Source organism: Mauremys reevesii, linkage group 9, assembly GCF_016161935.1.
Source record: "Mauremys reevesii isolate NIE-2019 linkage group 9, ASM1616193v1, whole genome shotgun sequence".
Lineage (NCBI taxonomy): Eukaryota > Metazoa > Chordata > Testudines > Geoemydidae > Mauremys > Mauremys reevesii.
The window spans coordinates 91,111,296-91,131,801 of NC_052631.1; the positions used below are offsets into that span (position 1 = coordinate 91,111,296).

The 20,506-nt window shown below is 43.6% G+C and overlaps 1 protein-coding gene across 7 annotated transcripts in view; it reads left to right on the plus strand.

Annotated features, from left to right (window-relative positions):
- Window positions 1-19,408, plus strand: part of KIAA1210 (KIAA1210 ortholog) — an 87,558-nt gene extending 68,150 nt beyond the window's left edge. For 5 of the 7 annotated variants that reach the window (XM_039488384.1, XM_039488387.1, XM_039488389.1 and 2 more), the window contains 7 exons: window positions 750-815; window positions 6,977-7,186; window positions 9,164-9,260; window positions 10,510-12,102; window positions 12,794-12,945; window positions 13,834-13,939; window positions 17,199-19,408. In XM_039488384.1, coding sequence (XP_039344318.1) covers window positions 750-815; window positions 6,977-7,186; window positions 9,164-9,260; window positions 10,510-12,102; window positions 12,794-12,945; window positions 13,834-13,939; window positions 17,199-17,374 — 2,400 coding nt within the window. In that variant the 3' untranslated portion in view covers window positions 17,375-19,408. Of the gene's footprint in view, window positions 1-749; window positions 816-6,976; window positions 7,187-9,163; window positions 9,261-10,509; window positions 12,103-12,793; window positions 12,946-13,833; window positions 13,940-17,108 lie in introns of all 7 variants that reach the window. The other 2 variants (XM_039488385.1, XM_039488386.1) reach the window with 2 other exon arrangements.
- The last annotated feature ends 1,098 nt before the right edge of the window (window positions 19,409-20,506 follow it).

The following is a 20,506-nucleotide window of genomic DNA, read 5'->3' on the forward strand; positions in this document are numbered from 1 at the left end:
GTGGTTAGGGATCTAACCTGGGATTTGGGAGACCTGTGCTCAATTTCTTGATCCTACAGCCTTCCTGTGTGACCAGGAAATAGTCACTTAGCTTCTCTGTGCCTCCTCCTCTGTAAAATGTGAATAATAGAACTTCCTTACCAGATGGGTGTGTCATGAGGATAAATATATTCAAGATTGTGAGATTCTCAGCTGCTTCTGTAATGGAAGCCATAATAATAACTCAGATTGAAACAGCACAGGAATGAGGGACAATTTGACTGAACCCATATGTGAAGCAGATATAACATCTGAATCAATCTGATTCAAAGGAGCGGGGTCTTTTTCAAGAACTTCCTTCCTACTTTAAAAAGACCTCGTAGTTTTAGTTTTAAATCTGAATATCTAACAGTGGCAAAAGGTCAAAATAACTTTTAAAACACTATGGGCTCAATTCTCCACTAAGGTGTATGTCCCCTTACTGCATATATATCTAGGCACTGTGCTTTTGTACACTGTCCTGTCTACACAATATGAATCTGAGAGCGGGATACAGGTATAAATGTATGTACGTTTCTGTCCCTTGTGTCTGATCACTGATGAGGAATGAATGAATGACCGAGAGGCGAGGCTATGACTTAGGAATCCTGCAATGACCCCTCCTAAGTTTTCCTTCTGTATTTTCTCATAATTATGCTTTTGTATTCGGTCCCAGATAACTGTGTGTAATGCTTCCCTTGACTTACCTTTTTCCTTATTTTATCCCACAGTCCTCCAACCCCGTTCAGCGCCATAGCTCTTTGAGTTTAGGTGGGACAGACAGTGAAGATGAACAGGTAAATAGTCGCTCTTCCTGTTACTAAAGTTTTCTGAGAAAGTGCATACGGGGTCTGTATGAAGCCAAATATGCACCACCTACTACTGCTAGAGCTCTTCTGGGTAAAAAATGCCACAGTGAACTGTGAATGTGACCGTTCATGCACAAGCCAGAGAGTGACATGTGGGCCCAGAAAGACACGTGTCAGAGTTTTGAACAACAAACAAATTTGTAAAAATTTGAAGTCTGTCTGCAGATAATGCACAAACAGAAAGAGGGGCTGAATTCCACTAATCAGTTGTTCATGTGAATAGCTTAGCTGTCTCTAGTGACATACTACATCAGAGGTGGGCAAACTACAGCCCGCGGGCCACACCTGGCCCTCGGGACCCTCCTGCCCGGCCCCCGAGCTCCTGGCCTGGGAGGTTTGCCCCTGGCCCCTCCCCTGCTGTTTCCCGTCCCCCACAGCCTCAGCTCGTTCGCTCCACCGCCGGCGCAATGCTCTGGGTGGTGGGGCTGTGAGCTCCTGGGGCAGCGCAGCTGCTGAGCCTGGCCTGACCCTGTTCTCTGTGCTGCGTGGTGGCGTGGCTGGCTCCAGCCGGGCGACGTGGCTATAGTGCCACCAGCCACCGGTGCTCCAGGCAGCGCAGTACGGGGGCAGGGAGCAAGGAGGGTAGATAGAGGGCAGAGGAGTTTGGGGTGGTGGTCAGGGGGTGGGGGTGTGGATGAGGTTGGGGTGGTAAGAGGGTGGGGAATGTGGGGTTGAATGGGGGCAGGGGTTCCCAGGGGGCAGTCAGGAAGGAGGGGGGGTTGGATGGGGTGGCAGGAGGCAGTCAGGGGCAGGGGTTTTGGGGGGCAAGCAGGGGACAGGGAGAAGGGGTGGTTGGATGGGGGCAGGGATTCCAGGGAGCAGTCAGGAATGAGAGCAGGGGTTGGATGGGGTGGCAGGGGGCAGTCAGGGGCAGGGGTTCCAGGGGTGGTCAGGGGACAGGGAATGGGGGTTTGGGTGGGACAGGAGTCCCATGGGGCTGTCGGGGGTGAGAAACAGGAGGGGTCAGATAAGGGGCGGAGGCCGGGCCACGCCTGACTAACCGGCCCTCCATACAATTTTGGAAACCCAATGCAGCCCTCGGGCCAAAAAGTTTGCCCGCCCCTGTACTACATACTCTGTTGTGTAACTTAAGGTATTGGTCAAATTAACAGGCACAATATAATATTGCAAATCAATTCACTCCCCTAAATACACCATAAAGCCCTAAGAGCAGCCACTGCTCGGGGAGTCCTGTCTGTCACCAGAAGATTGTTGGGGACACTCTGCTCCTCTCTCAGACGGATGAGAATGGCTAGAGGTCGGCATGTGTAAAGCTCTTGGCCCTTTCTAAACCCCGGGTGTCCTGGGGAAAAGGGACTGAGCTAAGCTGCAGCCTGAGTTGAGTATTTAACTGATAACTAGGAGCTGTTGGTCTTGCAGTTAGCCCAGCACAACCTATCCCTGACCTAAGAAGGGGAAGGCGTAAGCCAGCTCTCCTCACCAGTGTATGTGCTCAAAGAACAGGCCCAGGTGACTCCCCGCAGGCTATCCCTGCTGACTACAGAGCAAGAGGGCACCTTTCCACCAACAGTAGCCTACTTTAGCCATGGAAGGCAGACCTACTAGTGCAGATTTGCTTTTCCAGCCACCCACTCTCCAGCAGCTAATAAAGTAGGTGGGAAACGATCCAACCCTCCCCAGGTGACCTCTGAGCTCAAATACCGGTTACAAGAGTGGCCATCACCTATAAATAGGGCTGCAGAGGTGCTTGCCTACCCCATGAAATAGCCACTGCCTAGTGGGAGGGCTCTTCCTACTCCCTGGCTACACCCCTAGCCCCAGACATCTCCATGCCAGCCTGATGGAGAAGAAAGGGAAGGGGCGTCTCATGGGGTCACAACAAATGCTGATCTGGCGGGAGTGGCGTACTGCCCGCCCCATACGGGAAAACTGCCACAAAAATAAATAAAAATTAACTCTTCAACTATCTAGTAGGAACTGCAAGTAAGGCCAAGGCAGCATGGTGGCAGAAGATTGTGTACAGCCCCGTGCACCCTCCCGAGGGGGCTCCACGCACAGGGCTCTACTCAGGCAGAGCGTCTCCAAGGCCAAACCCTCAGCCTCTAATCAAACTGCTCAGGAGGCCTTACACTCTCTCCTGCCAGCCTCTGAGAAGGATGGGAGAGGAGGGTGTTTTCCCAAGATGGACCCTGCTCCTCTGCCTGTGGTTGAGAGCAAGTACTGCCTCCCCTGGTAGTTTCTGGCTTTATCGCTTTCTGGAGGGGGAGGGGATGCGAGGCTCTTTAGGAATGGCGGGCCTCTGCTCTCTCCCTGAGGCCGCCTTCTGTCTGCCCCCAATTGCTGCTCCACCCAGAAAGCTCATCTCCTAGTGGGTCACAAACTGGACTGGGCAAATAATTCTAAAGTCAAAGTGGTCCAAGTAATTTCCACTTGTTTAAAAAAAAAATCTCATTATGTGTATTGAATCCATGTTTCAACTAATGTTCTACCAGTTCTAGTCAAAATCAGTCCCTTTTGCCCATTTATATTAGCCAGACTCTCCTTTCTGTAGCCTGGCTACTGGTGGCTCCTTTTAATTTTTCCATGGAAAATATCTGCTTTCTGCTGACCATGATTTCCTTCCCTCCTACTTTGCCTGTTTCATGGCCTGGTCTTCTGTGCAGAAAGGGGGGAAGCAGGGAAGAAGAGAAATAACTTTCTGTGGTGCACAGAGTTCCACTGCTTGTCAGCTCCTGCTTTCTTCCTCCAATTGCCGGGAAGCTGTATAGGCTTTTTCTCCTTTTTCGCAGTGCAGCATCTGTCCCTTCTCCCAAAGATTTTCTCAACAGCCCAGCTTGATGTTGTATTTACATTTATCTAAAATTAAAATGCCTTCCCTTAAACAATCATCAATTGTGCAGTAACATTTATACCCTTTGCTTTAATATCAAGCTCTGAATTAGAAGAGCATGAACCAGTAAACTGAACAGAACAGCAATTATAAATCCAGAGCTAGTTGTTCCGTTTAACAGAATTCCCTTTGCTTCATGCTAAGTAAAGAACAAGTGGCCTTGAGCACAGTCCCGGCTTAAGTGGATTTCACACAGTGTAATGGTTTGATTTTAGCAGTCTGCTGGGTTTGCTGAAATGGATGGGTAACGTGACATCAAGGCCTCCACTGGCTTCCTGGATTCTCTCAGTGCTTCTGCTGCTGTCTTCATCTTTAGGAAGCTCTCAGGGGGGCATGTGTGTGACTCCCATTAGTGGCCTAAGTATTTATAAATGTACACTTCCTGACTGCTTAAAAGATAAGGATGGGCTGTTACTCTAAAAACATCACAGCAAATCTTTTTTTCCCCGTTCCCTCTTCCAGAGCTTTCACCCAGGGCTAAACTCCTTTGCCAAATGGCTGTTTCAGCAATCTAACTTCCCTGTTGGCTGCTTTAACGCTAATTAATTAAACAGCAAAGTGAAGTCCAACACACAAGGAAAGTTTCCTGGCCCAAACACTTCTCAAGGAAAATCCTCTCTAGTTGCAAAATTTTCCTTCTGCTTGAATTCCAGTTACAGCACAGATGTCGTCCCTAATAATCTAACCCAAACTTCCCCCTTTTACCTTAAAACAAAGCACTAAAGAGACAGCTTTCTATCTACTCTTCTTTAAGCTGCCCCAGAGAAGAGGAAATCACCATCCAATCAATGTGTGTGGGGGGGGAGGAGATGACAAAACATCCACTGAGAAAGCAATACAGCACTTAATGTCCATTAAAGACCAGGTTTATCATCCCTAGAGGCAGATCCTCCACTGGTGTAAATTGTCATAGCTCTGGAGTCCCTGTGAAGACCTCCTCTAGCCTCAGGTTTCAGTAAAAGTTGATAGTCTACGAAAAGAAGATGGGTCACTGTGTCTTACAGGACAGAAATAAACAAGTACTATTAATTGTTTTGTCCACAGATAAACTAGAGTTTCAGAGTTTGTGTCTCTTGAATATGTGGCAATGCATCACATATCTGGTAAAATCAGGTACTGGTGCACAGATAAGCCCAGCAGCTGATTTTGCTGTATAAAACAGCGTGTGTCTGACTACAGGATCTGGCCTTTCATACATGAATTCAGAGTGCCACAGTCATTTTAAAACTGTTAGAGGAAAGAACTTGTATGAGGGAAATGAGCAACAGTTACGGTTTTCTTTTTCTAAGATTTGCTGAACCTATTTAATTCTACAGAACCAATAATAGTTTGCTGCTTTACTTCTTTTAACTTCTCCTGAATTTACACACTGTGAAAAAGAGAACCTAAAACTGAATTAATAAATTCAGTGTTGATTTTGTTTTAGCTCCATGAACTTAAAAAGTCAACAGTGATTAAGAAAGTGGGAGTTGCATGCTTTTCATTTTAAGCAAAAAAAAAACAAAAAAAAAAGTAGTAATGTATATACCTAGACTAATACTGCAGATCAGATGGGGGAAGCCTTTTAGAGCACCGCTCCAGTTCCAATCTTGCATTTAAAAACCTAGCTGAGAATGAGTACTTTCCTCCAATCAGAGTTAAAGGATTTTTAATACATTTTAGGCAACCAGATGCAGCCTGATGGTTTGAATTAAATCTGACAGGCCTTGGCCCAGGCCAAAATTGAGAGCAGATACTTTCTTAAAGTGACCATACTATGTACCGTTGGAGGATCTTGTAGATCATGATTCTTCTTTAATGCACAATACTGTATTTCATCACGGTAACCAATATTTTCATCTTAAGTCTGTGACTTTATGAGCCCAGCGAATCTAAAATATTCACTTATTAAATACTTGCCCAGGGGTCTTTACAATGGAATTTACATCTGAATGGAGCTATGTAGCATCCTTATAAGGCAATTTCCCCATGTATTCTCACATTCTGATGTATGCCTGCCGACCCTGAGACTGAAACTGTGTAATAAGACATTATAACTTGCCACATCATAAATAATATGGGGAACTCTGCACATTCCTTTCAGAGAGGTTTGTAGGAACATTTTATTTGATCAGCATAGATTACTCCTTCTTGACCCTGTTTTAAGTTCAAGCAAACCCAAAAAAGAGAGTGCCAGATTCAGTCCAAACTGGCATGTTTCACTGGGTTTTGTGGTGGAACCATGGAAAACGGCAGATTTTTCACTCTGATAAAGCTTGCTTGAAGTGTCTGTGCAACTTTGCGAACCTTCCAGCAAACCTGGTCTGAGTTTCAAGTTTGTAACAAAACCAGACTAACTTTGCATGGTTTTGGGTTTCACTGCACACATTTCCCCAACTCACTTCATAATAGCATCATTTCTTGCTAAGATGACAAATATTTGATTCCCAAGGATAGCAGTGTTGTGGGGTTGTCCTGTGTGTAGCATATTTATCTCAAAAATACACCTCTACCCCTATATAACGCCACCCGATATAACATGAATTCAGATATAATGCCGTAAAGCAGCGCTCTGGGGGGGCGGGGCTGCACGCTTCGGCAGATCAAATCAAGTTTGATATAACGCGGTTTCACCTATAACGCGGTAAGATTTTCTGGCTCCCGAGGACAGCGTTATATCGGGGTAGAGGTATAGTACAGGACTGCTAGATGGAAAGGGACACGTGAAATCTGTTGTGAGTTTCACGGAGAGGGAAGAGTGAAAGAACAAATTAATCGATAGAAACTTTCTTAGAGTTGGTGGGGAACGGAGTGTGGTCCTTCTTTTGTGGCCATCAGCAATCACACTGCTGCAGGCTATCTGCTTGCTCTCATGAGGAAGAGTAAAAAGATCTTGTTATAAAAACGGCAGCAGTGTCTCCTGCTGGTACAGGAAGATACTGCTAAACCGCTCATTCAAATAAGAATTGGGAGAGGAATGTTGTTATGTGTGTCTCACTTGTGTTACAGTGCCATCGATCAGACAATACTAAGCGTAAACGTTAATTGCAAGTAGAAGCCGAGAGAAGAACGGACACATCCTGGAAGAGGGTGTGTTTTATGCAACAACAACAAAAAAAATTCAGCTGTTTAATACTTTTATAGATCTGTTTTTGAGTATATTTGCTTCTAAACCAAACTGGTGAGCTAGGCAATGGGAACCAGGATCAGATGCACAGAAAATCTGAGCAAAATAAATAGCGATGTTTGTGTTTTGCAGGTACCCTCCGATGCTTCCTCTAGACCTGTCAGCCCTTTGTCCTCTGTGGTGCTTGTGATTCCAGCCACACAAGCCAGCCGCTTGCTTCCTGTTGACTTCAACACCCCTGCCAGTCCCGTGGGCTGCCTGGATACCTCGGCAGCTAAGCACAGGATAGCAATAAACCCGCGGAAACAGAGAGTTTTTACCAATAAGAACCAGCAAACCCCTGTAAGTCTTTTCTGGGGGATGAGTGCAAAGCAAAGGGAGACAGATGCAAGTGTGTGCAGCCTTTGCTGTTCCTTCCCCCCTCTCTGGGGTTCATGAATATGTTAAACAGGAGGATAAGTGATTAAAGCCAATGGAAATCTTCCCATTGGAATCTTCCCATTGGCTTTAATAGAGACAGGAACAGACACCTAGTCCTGTTTTGGCCTTAAAACTCTGACTGAATGGCCGTGAAGGGGAGAATTTTGCTACAGTGAGAATTACACTGTGGAAGTAGAATTTGACATGGGAATAATCAATAGAATAGAGAACTCTGTCGCTGTCTCAGAGCCACTCAAAAATGGGAATTCTTTTCCAAGGAAATTTTTGAATGAAACTAAAATTTTGTTTGGTTTGGAATTTTTCACAGAAATGATTTCACAATTAATATGTTTTGTTGCTGTCGTTCAAATTGAAATGAATTTTTCTCTTTTTTTGTTCCCTCCCTTCATTTCTCTGTCCCACCTCCCTTTTTCCCCTGCCAGGAAAAGAAAGGGGGAACCCCCAAACCAGATTTGTTTTCAGTCCTATTTGATTTGAATAAAATGAAAGGGGTTTTTAGTTTCTAATTGTTTAATTGAAAAACTTCAAATTAAACTTTTTCTTTAAAAAAAAAAAGTTTGTATTATTTGAAAAGCCAATTTACTTAGAAAAAACTACACCTCTACCCCGATATAACACTGTCCTCGGGAGCCAAAAAATCTTACCGCGTTATAGCTGAAACCGCATTATATTGAACTTGCTTTGATCCGCTGGAGTGTGCAGCCCTGCCTCCCTGGAGCACTGCTTTACCACGTTACATCCGAATTTGTGTTATATCGGGTCGCGTTATATCGGGGTAGAGGTGTATTAAACAATCTCAGCCCAGCCTTATCTGTAATCTTTTGCATCCCAAGGAGGCAGAGTAGTTGAGCTACTGTAAGTAGCCTTGGGCTGAATGTCAGTCCTAGGATCTCCATAGATCTGGGAACCGATTGCTCAGACAGATGGATGCATGGAACACGTAGCCTTGCGCTGTCTTCCACTTCCACTGGCAGAGAGAAGCAAAAGTGGGTGGCACTGGGGTAGGGAATCTGAGGGGAAGAGCAGTGTTTCTCCCCCTCCCCCTGGGAATCTACGGTAGGGTGACCAGATGTCCCGATTTTATAGGGACAGTCCCAATATTTGGAGATTTTTCTTATATAGGTGCCTATTACCCCCCATACTCTGTCCCGATTTTTTCATACTTGCTATCTGGTCACAGTAATCTACAGAGCCTTGGGAAACATATTGTGGGCCTGGGGCCCATAGGCTAGGAAGAGAGTGATGGGGCAGAGTGTGGCAGAAATGGGGAGGAACTGCTCTATGCAAGATGCTCCCTTCTGCACCAGGAGCATTTCCTCTTGAAAATCTGTTCTGGGTTTACTGCTGCTAGGAGGAGTACGAATTCCCAAGGGTGGCTCTCTGCCCCCTTGGAGACATGAAGTCCTGCCCTGCCATGTGGCTAGGCTTCAATGGCAGCACAGCTCTTACAGAATCTTTATTTGATGCTCTTTGCACTGCAGCAGATAAAACTACAACACTGGAGGAGAACAGCGAATTCTCCTCTAGCATTTCTAGTGATCTGAACTGATGATGACATCTCTGACTTGTTCTGTTCCATACACCCATGTAGCTTTGTGATGTCTTGAAAACACTTCCTCTCAAAATGTATCTGTCTTAAAATGTTTCTGGTACTCACCAAAAACTGAACTACTGTATTTGTAGTTTTAAAGCTTTGATGTCTTGCTATGTAATTCATTGGAGTAGCAACATTCATTCATCGTATTGTTGAAGTTACAATACAGGGATTTTTTTCTTGTGTATGTTTTATATTTTTCAAAATGAAGTTACATACAGTGTAAGTTTTGTGCAAAAGTCTTTACTTTGAACCAACCCAAGTGTCTTTTTGAATCCCACTAGCTGGAACAACTGGAAAAGGAGCAGAGTCTTCCTGTAACTGCAGAAAAGAAAAGTACAACAAGATTCCTTGATGCGGACCAGTATGAAAATTGGGCAGGTAAGGCATAATTCTGAAGGCTAAATTGTTAAGTCTGTTAACAGAATTCTATGACTAAAAGTAGGCAGCTTTTACTTTTTTTTAAATCCTAAACTCCATCCCCTCTGCCTGAGAGCTGGCAGACTGTGCTTGAAAGTGAGAAAAGAATGATGTGCTCTGCTAAACAGGATGATGATGAACTCTGTGGAAGGCATTAAAACAGAAATCACACTAGGCGTAACATTTTTCCAAAGCACCTATATCACACGGGAGCCTAAATCTCATTGATTATGCTTCTAAGTAACCTAGGCACTATTGAAAATTTTATCCTACATCTGTAAATACTGCCTGAGCATTGTACCTTTGGAACAAACCATCTTGTGAGACGGTGTGTATTGTGACTTTAAATAGCTTATGTACAAGCAGGTCCATTTTTCCTCTATTTTTTGGCTGATAATTGATTCTCACTGCAATAGTAAAATCAGCTGACATTTCTCCCACACAGCCCATGTTTAGAATCCCTGATTTTGATCAGTGCATTATAAATGCATTGATTGATTGTAACATTGTCAGTGTTTTGTTAAACCAAACTCAAGGCCTGATCCTGCAGGATGCTAAGTGTTGCCTATGAAGTGCTTAGTGCCTGCAAGCCACGTTGAAGTGAACAGGGATTGAGGGTTCTTAACAGCTCACAGCTCTGCGTGGTATGTAGTCGGGCATCTCTTTCCACTATTTCTGGTGTATGTGACACTTTGCACTATTTCTGGTGAATTCAGTGAAAGGGGGAAGTTCTAGAGGTCGAGGTGCCAAAGCCAAAGAACAGGAACAGGGCAGATATCAGTGGGGTGAGCGTCTCCATTTCAGATATTGCATCCCTGAGACTACCAGTAATAGTGCCAATAGTTATGGTGATTTCACTGATGTAGATACTGGCACACTAAGATCTGAACTGAAAGCAACAATGCATTTGATACATCAGCTGCTGAGCAGGCACCTGGCGACAGCAGCTTTCGACTATTACTAGCCCTGGCTATATTCCAACGGAAGCTAATGTATTTCATTACCAGTCTCCTGAGCCAGCCAGTCCATCCCCCATTTTTAAGTATGTTTGTCAGCCTTGGGTATCTAGTAAATGGTATCCAGATATTGGGAAACTATTAGCAAATGACCATAGTACCTACTATGAATTACAATGGCAGGGGGGTTGAGGAGTGCAGGAGTCTTCATTGTAACCATCAAGCATAAATTTGTTTTCTTTTGTTCAACACAGGCCCATTGGTCTGGGAGGAGAATAATGGAAAAGGAAGTGGCGCTAAGGAGACACAGGCCATAACAAAGACTGACAATTCCACAAGTAACCCTCAGAATTCTGTATCCCCTGCAGATGTAGTTTGTACTTTGCTAGAAGAGGATGCATGCCTTATAGAAACAGATCACCAATCTAAAGTAACAGTGTCCTTTCCAAATGTGCAGTCTGCTCTAGTAAAGTCTGAGGAGGAGAACAAGGCAGAGGAAGTACTGGTACCTTACTGCTCTGATGACTCTATTGGTGAATTCAAACTACTTCTGCAAAATACCGATGAAGTAATTGAACTTTCTGAATCTCTACAGACTGAACCAGAAGCAATTGTATTTCAGGACACGTTAGCATCTGACTTGTATGGCATTTCCTTGGAAAAGGAGGACATAAATAGTTTGGCAGATGCCACAAAGGTATCCTTAAAACAACCTGTAGACCAAAGTGACAAAGAGCCTGGAGACAGGGGTGTGGCACTGGTAGGAAAAGTGGAAGAACAGCCTTGTACCAATGAGAACAACTTCATCTGGCCTGATTCAGATCCTGCAGTGTGTGTTTCACAGGTTCTTTTAGCTACTTTGGAGACGTCCTCTGAAGTAGAGTGGATGGCTGTTTCAGTGCCTGAAAATACCCCAGCAGCAAATGATGATAAAGAAATGTGCAAAGTTACAGAACTTCAGCCATCCAAAGACCATGTAGATTCAAAAACAACCCTACAAAAAGATTCAGTTGTGTCTGTGTCAGATATAGATTCCATGCTGCCTCAGAGTGCAGTGAACAAGGAGCTACATTTTAAACCAGAAATGCATTGTCCTGTTTTAAAGGCTAGCCAAAGCAATCAGGAGACAGATGCATCCAACAACTTGGAAAAACATTCCATCGGATGCCTTGCCTCCTCCAGTTTGGCTGGCTTCAAGAGTTGTATCCCTCTTAGTGGTGACAGTCAGCAGAACCAGTTAGGCAGTGTATCTTCTCAAGAGAAAACAAAGAAAGAAAGCAAATCTCCAGAGGAAAATGTAAAGACTCCATTGAAATCTCCTGCTACAAAACCAGTTCGATTTACTATTGCTCCTGCCTGGCAAAGATCTCTTTCGGGGGGTTCAAATTCCAAGGAAGATTCCTGTGCTAGAAGCTCCCCATCTTCTCCCATAAGACCAGAGTTGTTTGAAGGAACAGCTCACTTAGATACCACCAGGCAAGAGTCTACAAAAAACAACCCTGAGAGGGATAATGAGAGCAACAAGGCCAGTTTGAATTCTTCCATGGAGGGGGCTGAGCATGAAACACAGAATGCTGAAAACCCATTTGGGATCAGACTGAGAAGAACATCCTCTTTGCTAAAGTACCACAGTGAATCTCCAAAGCAGATTCCATTAGCTGTTCACACCACCTCTTCTGGTTCTGTCAAGGAGGATCAAAAATCAATAGGCACTGGGAGGCCACCTCATGGCCTTCCAGGCAACCAGAAAGCTTTAGCTAAAAAATCAGCTGTCGTGGAAGAGAAAAATGCCCCCAGAACAAAACCTGAAGAAGTCTCAAAGAAGCAACACTCTAACAAACTTTCAGGTATTTACACTATGCTTGTATCCAAAGACTGTTGAGAATAATGGCTGTGCAAGGCCATTACAAAGAGCGGCAAACCAGGGATATGAAAAGAGTAAAAATTTTCTTTAATAGCCTTGACCCTGAAATACAGCTCTGCTGTAACTCAGCTGATGTCAATTTGGACTTCTATCTTGGGTTTAGGCTATTCAAGAAAACTCTTAGGTTCCACCATACAGTGTATTCAAGCTAGAATTGTAACAGGGCATCAGAAATATAAAATGGGCCATTTTTGTCCAGTTTTTGTGGAATTTGTAGAATTTGTTTTCAGCTAATTGTCAGGCCAATGCAATTTAGAACTTAACCAGGTATCACATTAGTTGTGATTTTTTTTTTTCTAAAAAATTTGGGAACCGAAAAGGCAGCTTGTCTCTAACTGGATTACATAACAGAACAATGGTCATAACTCTACATTTAGCCTGTATTGTCAGCATGCTGCTGTGAGAGCTGAATCCTGCCCCGATTGACTTGAAAGACTCCAGTAGATAAAAAGGACAAACATCCTTGCCGAGGAACAAAGACAAAATCAGCAGGGAAAAGTTATCTTCACCCTTTTCAAAGTGTATTCACTGAAGGGTTTAAAACACAAAACTGTTTAGGTTTTGATAGACTTGCCCTAAATCCCTTTTTTACTTCCAAAATGCTTCTTTTATAGAAAAAGTCCCTAGTCCGCATTTGGAAACTGTTACCTCTGAACCAGCTTGGGTCTCCATGGCAAAACTAAAGCAGAAAGGTTTCCAGGGTCATCCTCTTGCCAAAGGACATAAAAGGGAGGACAAAACTTTGACCAAAATGGATCAAGAGGAGGTATGGTACCTAGTGGCTGGTAGACTAGAACCATTGTGAATACTGTGACAGTCTGACGGGATACCTGTACACAATACTGAATTTGATGTTCTTAGATAGCAGGTTTTTAGTAATGTTTATGACCAAATTTTCAAAACCAATTTCTAATGTTGTGCCCACGGACAATTGCTGATACAAATGAATAGATGTGTATTTGGCTATATCCACAGCTCAGGTCCTTGGAATTTTGGGGTCAGACTCTGCAACACGCCTTTCCTGACGTAGTCATCTTCGCGCCTCTTATATTCTGAAGGGGTCTGCCAAATGCCCAGCACAATTTAAAGCGGCCACAAAAAGCTGCTCTAAGTTACGGCAGTTTTCCACAGCCCCTGCTCTGTTGCTGAGAACTGGTTCTGGCACAGGACTTGGAGACAAAAGGTTTGTGGTTCATCCACAGATTTCCTGTGTGACCATGGGGAAGTCATTTGACCTGTGTCTCACTGTCTTAATCTGTAAAATGGGGATAATTGTCCTCTTTGCAGAAGTTTAATTCAGTAACATTTGTAAAGGACTTTGTGATCCTTGGATAGAGGGTGCCAAGGAAGGACAAAGCAGTATTGTTATTTCAGTGATCATTGTGATCATAAGTGTATTACAGACTTAATGGTAAGTGGATACGATATCACAAGTAGTGATTATTAAACATGCCATTGAAAAGCTGTGTAAAGAGAAAAGCACCTGCCTGCCTTGGTATATTCCCCAAAGCACCTGTGCCCTGTTTCTATTTCTCTTCTGGTGAATTCTCCAAGTCCACCTCTGATCGAACCTTAAAGGGGAACTACTTCCTGGGTGTAATTATTTACACCTTCTGGTTTCCTTATTTGCATTCTTTGTTTTTTTTCCTTAAAGCGAGTGACCTGTGCTAGTGAGAATTTAATGGGGAAGAACGTAACTCCCAGCCTGTGTGCTCAGGAGAAGAAATCACAAATGAAGATCACTATGTCTGTTACAGCAGGTATTTCTTTTTAAAGTGTGTGTGTCTGACTCACAGTAATGGCCAAGATTTTCACTAGTGATTTTTTGGGTGTGTCCATTTTTGGCTGCCCAGCCTGAGAAACCTTTAAATGGGCATAATCTTCAGAGGGTGGATGCTCAGCATTTTCACCCAGTAGGCTGCGTCCAGACATGTTGATAATGCTACTCCCTGCTTCCTCCATCCCCAGAGCAGGTGGGTGGGGGGTGAGTAGAGAAAAGTTCCATCCTCAGCCCGCTTGCCAAAGTTCCTGACTCAGGGCGTGGAAGGGGGTGGTTGGTGATGTAGTGATTCACTGCGACTAGAGGCCAGTAGTAAATTACAACCAGCCGGGAGTAACCGTGGCTCAAAGAGGTGTGTGCCTCATGGTGCTTTCTGAGGAGACTGATGCAGCGTATGCCCCAGCCCTTGTTTAGGGCTATGCCTAACATCAGAGTTGAACTGGAACCGTGTGCAGATAACACGACTCAAACTTGCAGCTAAGAATATATTTTACTGAATGAAATCTATTAACTTCAAAGCTTTCTTGTAAGTAAGTGAATAGACTTTCTCGCCTTCCTCCCCATCCTGGGTCACTGACATAGCAATGGATGACTGGCTGAGGAATCATATGGCGCAGAAATGCCGCGTTAGCTGTCAGCTCAACAGTGTGTGATTCAGCTATGATCCATTTTTTTTTTTTAAGGATTCCATTATGTGCCAGCTTCATTCCCAGACTTGGTAAACTTGGCCCAAAGCTAGACAATGGTAAGCAGGTAGGAAGTTTGAGACGTCTCTTTTTGGAGTACAGTCAGGGCTGGGCTGAAAATTCCTCCCATGCCTCTGCCGGAGACACCTGGATTTTCACTTTGGCTGAAAGTCATGCCACCCATGAAAGTTGCAGCAGCATTAAACCTTTCTTTGCATTGTCTTGCTCCATGGATCATCCTGTTGTACAATGTCTTTCCCCCACAGAGGTAGCAGCTATGGTCACTCAATTCTTTCACCTTGAAAATTATGACTATCTCTGACTAATGTTGATGTTCTCAAGAAAATCACCATTACCCAACAGTTCAGAAAAACACCACACCCTGCTGCCAGCATTCTCCCCACATGACCAACAAAACAGGGAGACTTTCAAAACTTAGACTCCCCTTGTTTACTCATATTAAAGGAGCCAATAATTTGACTTGGCTGAGGGGCAAGGAGTGTATATAACTTCCAGAGCAAGTGGTAACCTTGGACACACTTTTTGACTCATAAATGGGTGTTACAAAAGTTTTCTTTCTACACTTGATAAGTGATTGCGGCTTGTGTGTATGATACGCGTCCTGTACAGGGCGGCAGGTGTGGCTTGGTGCATGTCTAGCACAAGGTAAAATGTGATGATTAGGAGAGAGTTCTGAGAAACCAGATCCTCTATTACTCCTCTCTTGGAGCAAATGTCAGGCCAGAAAGGGGATTGCTTATTTAGACCTCCTATTAGCATGTCCTTAACCCCATGTCTCCTCAGATTCGCCCATTCTCTGTCTACACTCCACCCACTTTTTTTAAGCCTATGCTCTTGAGACTGTCCAAGGGACTTGAGACTGACTTTCACTCAATACAGAGGAATATGGGTATGATCTTCATAAGTGTCCAAGTCCCTTTTTTCAAAAGTGACTTAGGCACTTGGGAGCCTAACACCCTTTGAAACTGGAGGCCTAGATTTTAAAAAGGTATTTAAGCCTTTCTGGAGCCTAAATATCATCAACTGTCAATGGGATTTTGGCTCCTAAGTGCCTACTTCCCGTTTGAAAAATGAGATGTAGGCTCCTAAATCAGTTAGGTGTGGCACTGCTGAGTGCAGCAATGCCTGAGCACCTTTAAAAATCTGGGCCTAAGTCCCTACATTAGGTAAGCAATGTTGAAAAAGTGATGCTATATCTGGAGCTTGACCTGCTCTTGTTAGGGCACAGCCAGGGCTATCCTAGGCTGAGGCCCAGGGTCCTACTGAGCTGATCCTAGGGGCAGGCTTTACCGACAGGTGTTATCGGGGTGAATGGGCATTTTTTCATTGATCTCAATGCAAGCAGGATCAAGGCCCCTTGTGCTTAACTTTGCTTGTACCCATAAATAGCTTCCATTCATGCTTGCCTTAGCCCCCCTTCTGCGTGCCACACAAAGACTTGTAAATACTAACTAAACATAAGAGAAGGTTTGGCTTTTTCAGGCCCTGATTTATATTTCCAAATGAAATACAATCTGTTGGAGTGGAAGAAGTGTGCTGAATGTCAAATGGCTTGTGAACTGTCCCTTGAGATATTTCAGTTGCTTATGTGTAGGGCTGCATTCTGTCCTGTCCTGTGCAACCTGTCGGAAGACATCAGTCTTCGATATTTTCTATAAGATGGATAAATTAGGCATTTTTTTAAATAGTAGCTCAGAGCCTTACCAGCAACAGTATCAACATTCCTTAGTCTTTGCCGATGCCACCAGGCTTGTGATAGGCTGTAGATTTCAAAAGCTATATTTGAAAAGAATATCTAGTCACATTATCCTATCAACTTCCCTCCCCTCTGGCTAACATGTCCAAGAAAATGTAGTATGGGTTTAACGCATATTTTTTCCTAATAGCATTTTTATAGTACAAGTATTTTTGTTGGCAGTAAAGACTGGAAGGTAAATCTCTAGACCACTCAGTGTTGGAGATGCCTGTCATTCTCTGCTAGCCTAAGGTAAACTTGGAGTGATTCTTCCCATGCAGCACATGATCATATGGGGTTGACTCCTCGAGCCACTTGTGCATTACACAATGCAAAATTAGCCTGTGGAATTCCCTGTCACAAGCTATACCTGTGGCCAAGAGTTTTTAGCAGGATCCAGAAAGCAATTGGATATTTATATGAACAACAAGATAAAAATCCCTCAGGAATTTTGGAAAAATTTACTCATGCTTCAGGGCTTAAGCCTTCCTCTAAATATTGGGAGTTAGGAGAAAGCTTTCACTGGAGATAGGCTAAGTGCCTACTACAGAGTTTCTGACACTTTTGTCTGAAGTAGCTGGTACTGGCCATTGTCACAGACTGGACACTGGTCTCTGGACCACTGGTCAGATCTAGTCTGGCAATTCCTCCTCTTATCTCTGTTGCTTTGTGAAATTGTGTCACTTTTGGTTTTGTTTCACCTCTAGGTGACGTCACTTTAAAGAGCAGGAAAAAAAGTTAGCGTAAGTTCTGTCTAACTCTCCTGTGTTCTGATGACTGACTGGCATTGTTCTCAGCAGTTACACTTGGACCTATGGCTCAGGAAGCGTCTGTGGTTCCCACCACTGAAAAGGAAACGAGACAATCCTGTAATCTGCCAATGACACCGTGCAGCTCTGCTGAACCACCCTGGCTGTCCCTGGCCAAGAAAAAAGCCAAAGCTTGGAGTGAAATGCCTCAGATTGTTCAATAGCAAATGACAAGAGTGTCCTCCTCTGTACTGCCAATAACTGTATTAACTCCATATAGTAACTTCTTCGCTGGGACCATTTGGGGGGGGATGAGATAAAAGCCTTAGAACTTTCAGCACAGACTGTAGCTGTGAATATGTGAAGACGAAATGCCACTGACGGGTTAACCTGCAGTAACCACCAGCATTAGGAAACTGAGCATTTTCCATGACAAAATACTATGAAATTCCAATTGACCGATTCATACTGACCACGTTTGACTAAAAGACAGTGGTGCTCTAGGAGGAGGCACTTCATGCCTTTGAAGCATTTCCTTTCTAAAAGGGGAGGTTAAAGTACCCTGCACGCAATACAGTATTCTGCATGATTTCACTTTGAGCATTGAATTTGTTTGGTGTCACAAAATGGTTTTAGAGCTCTGCACTGGAGCATCCAGACTGGCTATCACTGATGTAGTAGCATTTATGTCTCTAAAGCCTGGTCAAGGGCAGGTCTGACTGTGGTTCTGATTTTTAACGTATCTGTTTCATAAATGAAACAAGACACAAGCAGCAATGCAGATGTAGGGGATTCTCATTTCTTAGGTGGTTAGAGTCACTCTGCCTTGGGCCTCATGCCTTATATTATACCATCTGCTGGAAAGGCCCAGAACTGCAACTGCCTTTGTGTTCTACTGCTAACATATTTTTAAAAAATCAATACCTTCTAAGGACTAGATTCTGCTCAGTTACCTCTGTAAATCTGGAATAACTCCACTGACCTTAACGTAGTTTGGAGATGCTGAATTTGGTCCTTATACCTAAGCTAAAGTCTTTATATTTAATTTCTAGCATAGAGCAATTTCTCTTTGTAAGCCTCTTTAGTGAAATATCCCTGCTAATGGCAGAGGTGGGGAAGGTTTGACCCACTCTTCTTTTCTGTGTAGAAGGATACCTGTTTGCTACAAACAGCCTCCCACTGTCCATAGTCACCGCACTATGATTTTTAGACTATTTCCTTTACAGTTTGGGGGGGGGAGAAAGATGCACTCAACATCCACCCGTAGCCACCAGTACATAACTGAAAGCTGAAGCTGAACATCTATCTAAAGACACATAGCTGGCAAACAGCTGCTCTTTTAGGGTCCAATTCTGCTGTCACTGAAGTCTGTAGGAGTCTTGCCACTGACTTCTATGGGAACAGAATCAGATCCTTTAAAAATAAACTTTGTAAAATGACTTAGTGACATCAGTGTCATGACAACCAAACTGCACCTGCCTGTACACTGCACATTTGCAAAACATTTTCTGTTTACAGCCGATGAAAACATTGAAGTCTGAAGTGTCTGACAGATTGTCTTTCGCAAACAAGTTGGGTAGTAGCTTTAAGAAAAATGGTGCGTGGCAAGAGGTCCAAATATGAAACAACACATTTTGACCTTGGAGTAACTCATTAGCTGGACTCCCACCTGTTGGTTCTGGCCTGAATTTAAGTACGTTACTACTTCTGAAATCTGTATCCATTGCTAAAGAAGATTGTGCAATTCTTATTCATGTGGCTGAACAACTTACTTGCACAAATAGTCCCACGTAAGCTAATGGGTCTGCTCTTATGAGTGAATGCTAATCAGAAAGAGTAAAGATTACAGGCCTGTTTTACTTCTTGTTAGTATCTTCTCCTGCAATGTACTGAAGCACTTGTATTTCTCTAAAGTTTGAGAGTATTATGTAAAAGAACAAATTAAACATTGTCTACTATGGTTTTCTACAGCTGATAACACATACATGGGTTTCCTGACCCTCTGCTTAAAATATGCACTTTCCTATATATTGCTATTTCTCTCCTGTTTTTTGCCAGTCTGGATTGCAACCCCACACCTAAACTACTGCAAATGATAACAGCATTTATCTATTCCCTTGTTGCTTTTGTTCTTGATATTGTGTCTCCTTTTCTGTATGGTTGTATATACGTTTTTGTAATCCTCACCTTTGGAGGACCCCCTTTTGTATTCTATTCCCATATTTGGTTTACTATTAAACGCTATTGTCATGATGGAATTTTTCAGGGTTTGGATGGGTTGTGATTCCAGAGGGGCAGGACTGGCATTAGGGAAGCAGCCCTTGAAGAACTGTTTGTGCTGGGTGGGTTGATATACTGAATAGATTCCAGGTTGGGGAAAACTCTACCTACAGGGCTTTGAACTGAGCATCACAGAGGTGAGAGACTGTATTTAGTCTTCTTTGAAGTCATGGGACAATTGGTGCAGTCTCTCTTGGGCTGTGGGGTTCTTTCAACGATTCTGAAAGAAATCTCTGTGCTGTGCTTTGCTAGGTGGACCTTGAAGTCAAGGGGCTGGCACAGTAGCATTGATGACAGGAATGGAGCTTAAGCTCTTGATGAACTGGAATATCAGTAATTATTATTTTTTTAAATTAGTTGATCAGAAGAATTTGGTGACCAGAAGAGACGTTCACTACTCCTTGCAGCAGAACTGCTGCTTTCTGGACAGGACGCTACTCTAGAAATCCTTATTACCTATATTTTACTGACTCTCAATGAGCAGAATTCTGTAAACTTCTATAGTATGTTTGTTTATAGAAACTGAGCAATGGGCTGCCCCAACAAAATCAAAGTGTATGGGCCTTACGTTAGGCCTACCAGCCTCAGTTAACATTTCCTAATAACAGCCCATCTAAACATCCAGCTGGTCATGCCTCATGCTGCATTTGGGGGTACAGCCATGGAGCAGGTACCTTTGGCTGTCAGGCCAGGGGATAGAAATGCTATAGAATGTTTATCCAATATATAAATTTGCAGCATCATTGGCGCCTATCTTACATGCATCACTGAGTAAAGATGGAAATACTAAACATACCATCCTCCTTGGCTCCAGCCTTCAGTGATTGTTTTGCTTCATCTGTTATGTTAACTAGAAAATAAGCAAATCTCCACTGAATAGCATAGTCTACTGCTGCTTTTGGAGGGGAACTGGTTTGGTAGCAAAGTGCATGAATGTTTTTACTCTCAATTTAGTGTATATCAGCAGATCAGGGCCCCAATCCTGCAACTGTGTGCATAGTCTCTGACTCCAGTAGGCCTACATGCATGCTTAAAGTTGAGCACAGGTGGAAGTGTTTGCAGGATCCAGGGGTAGA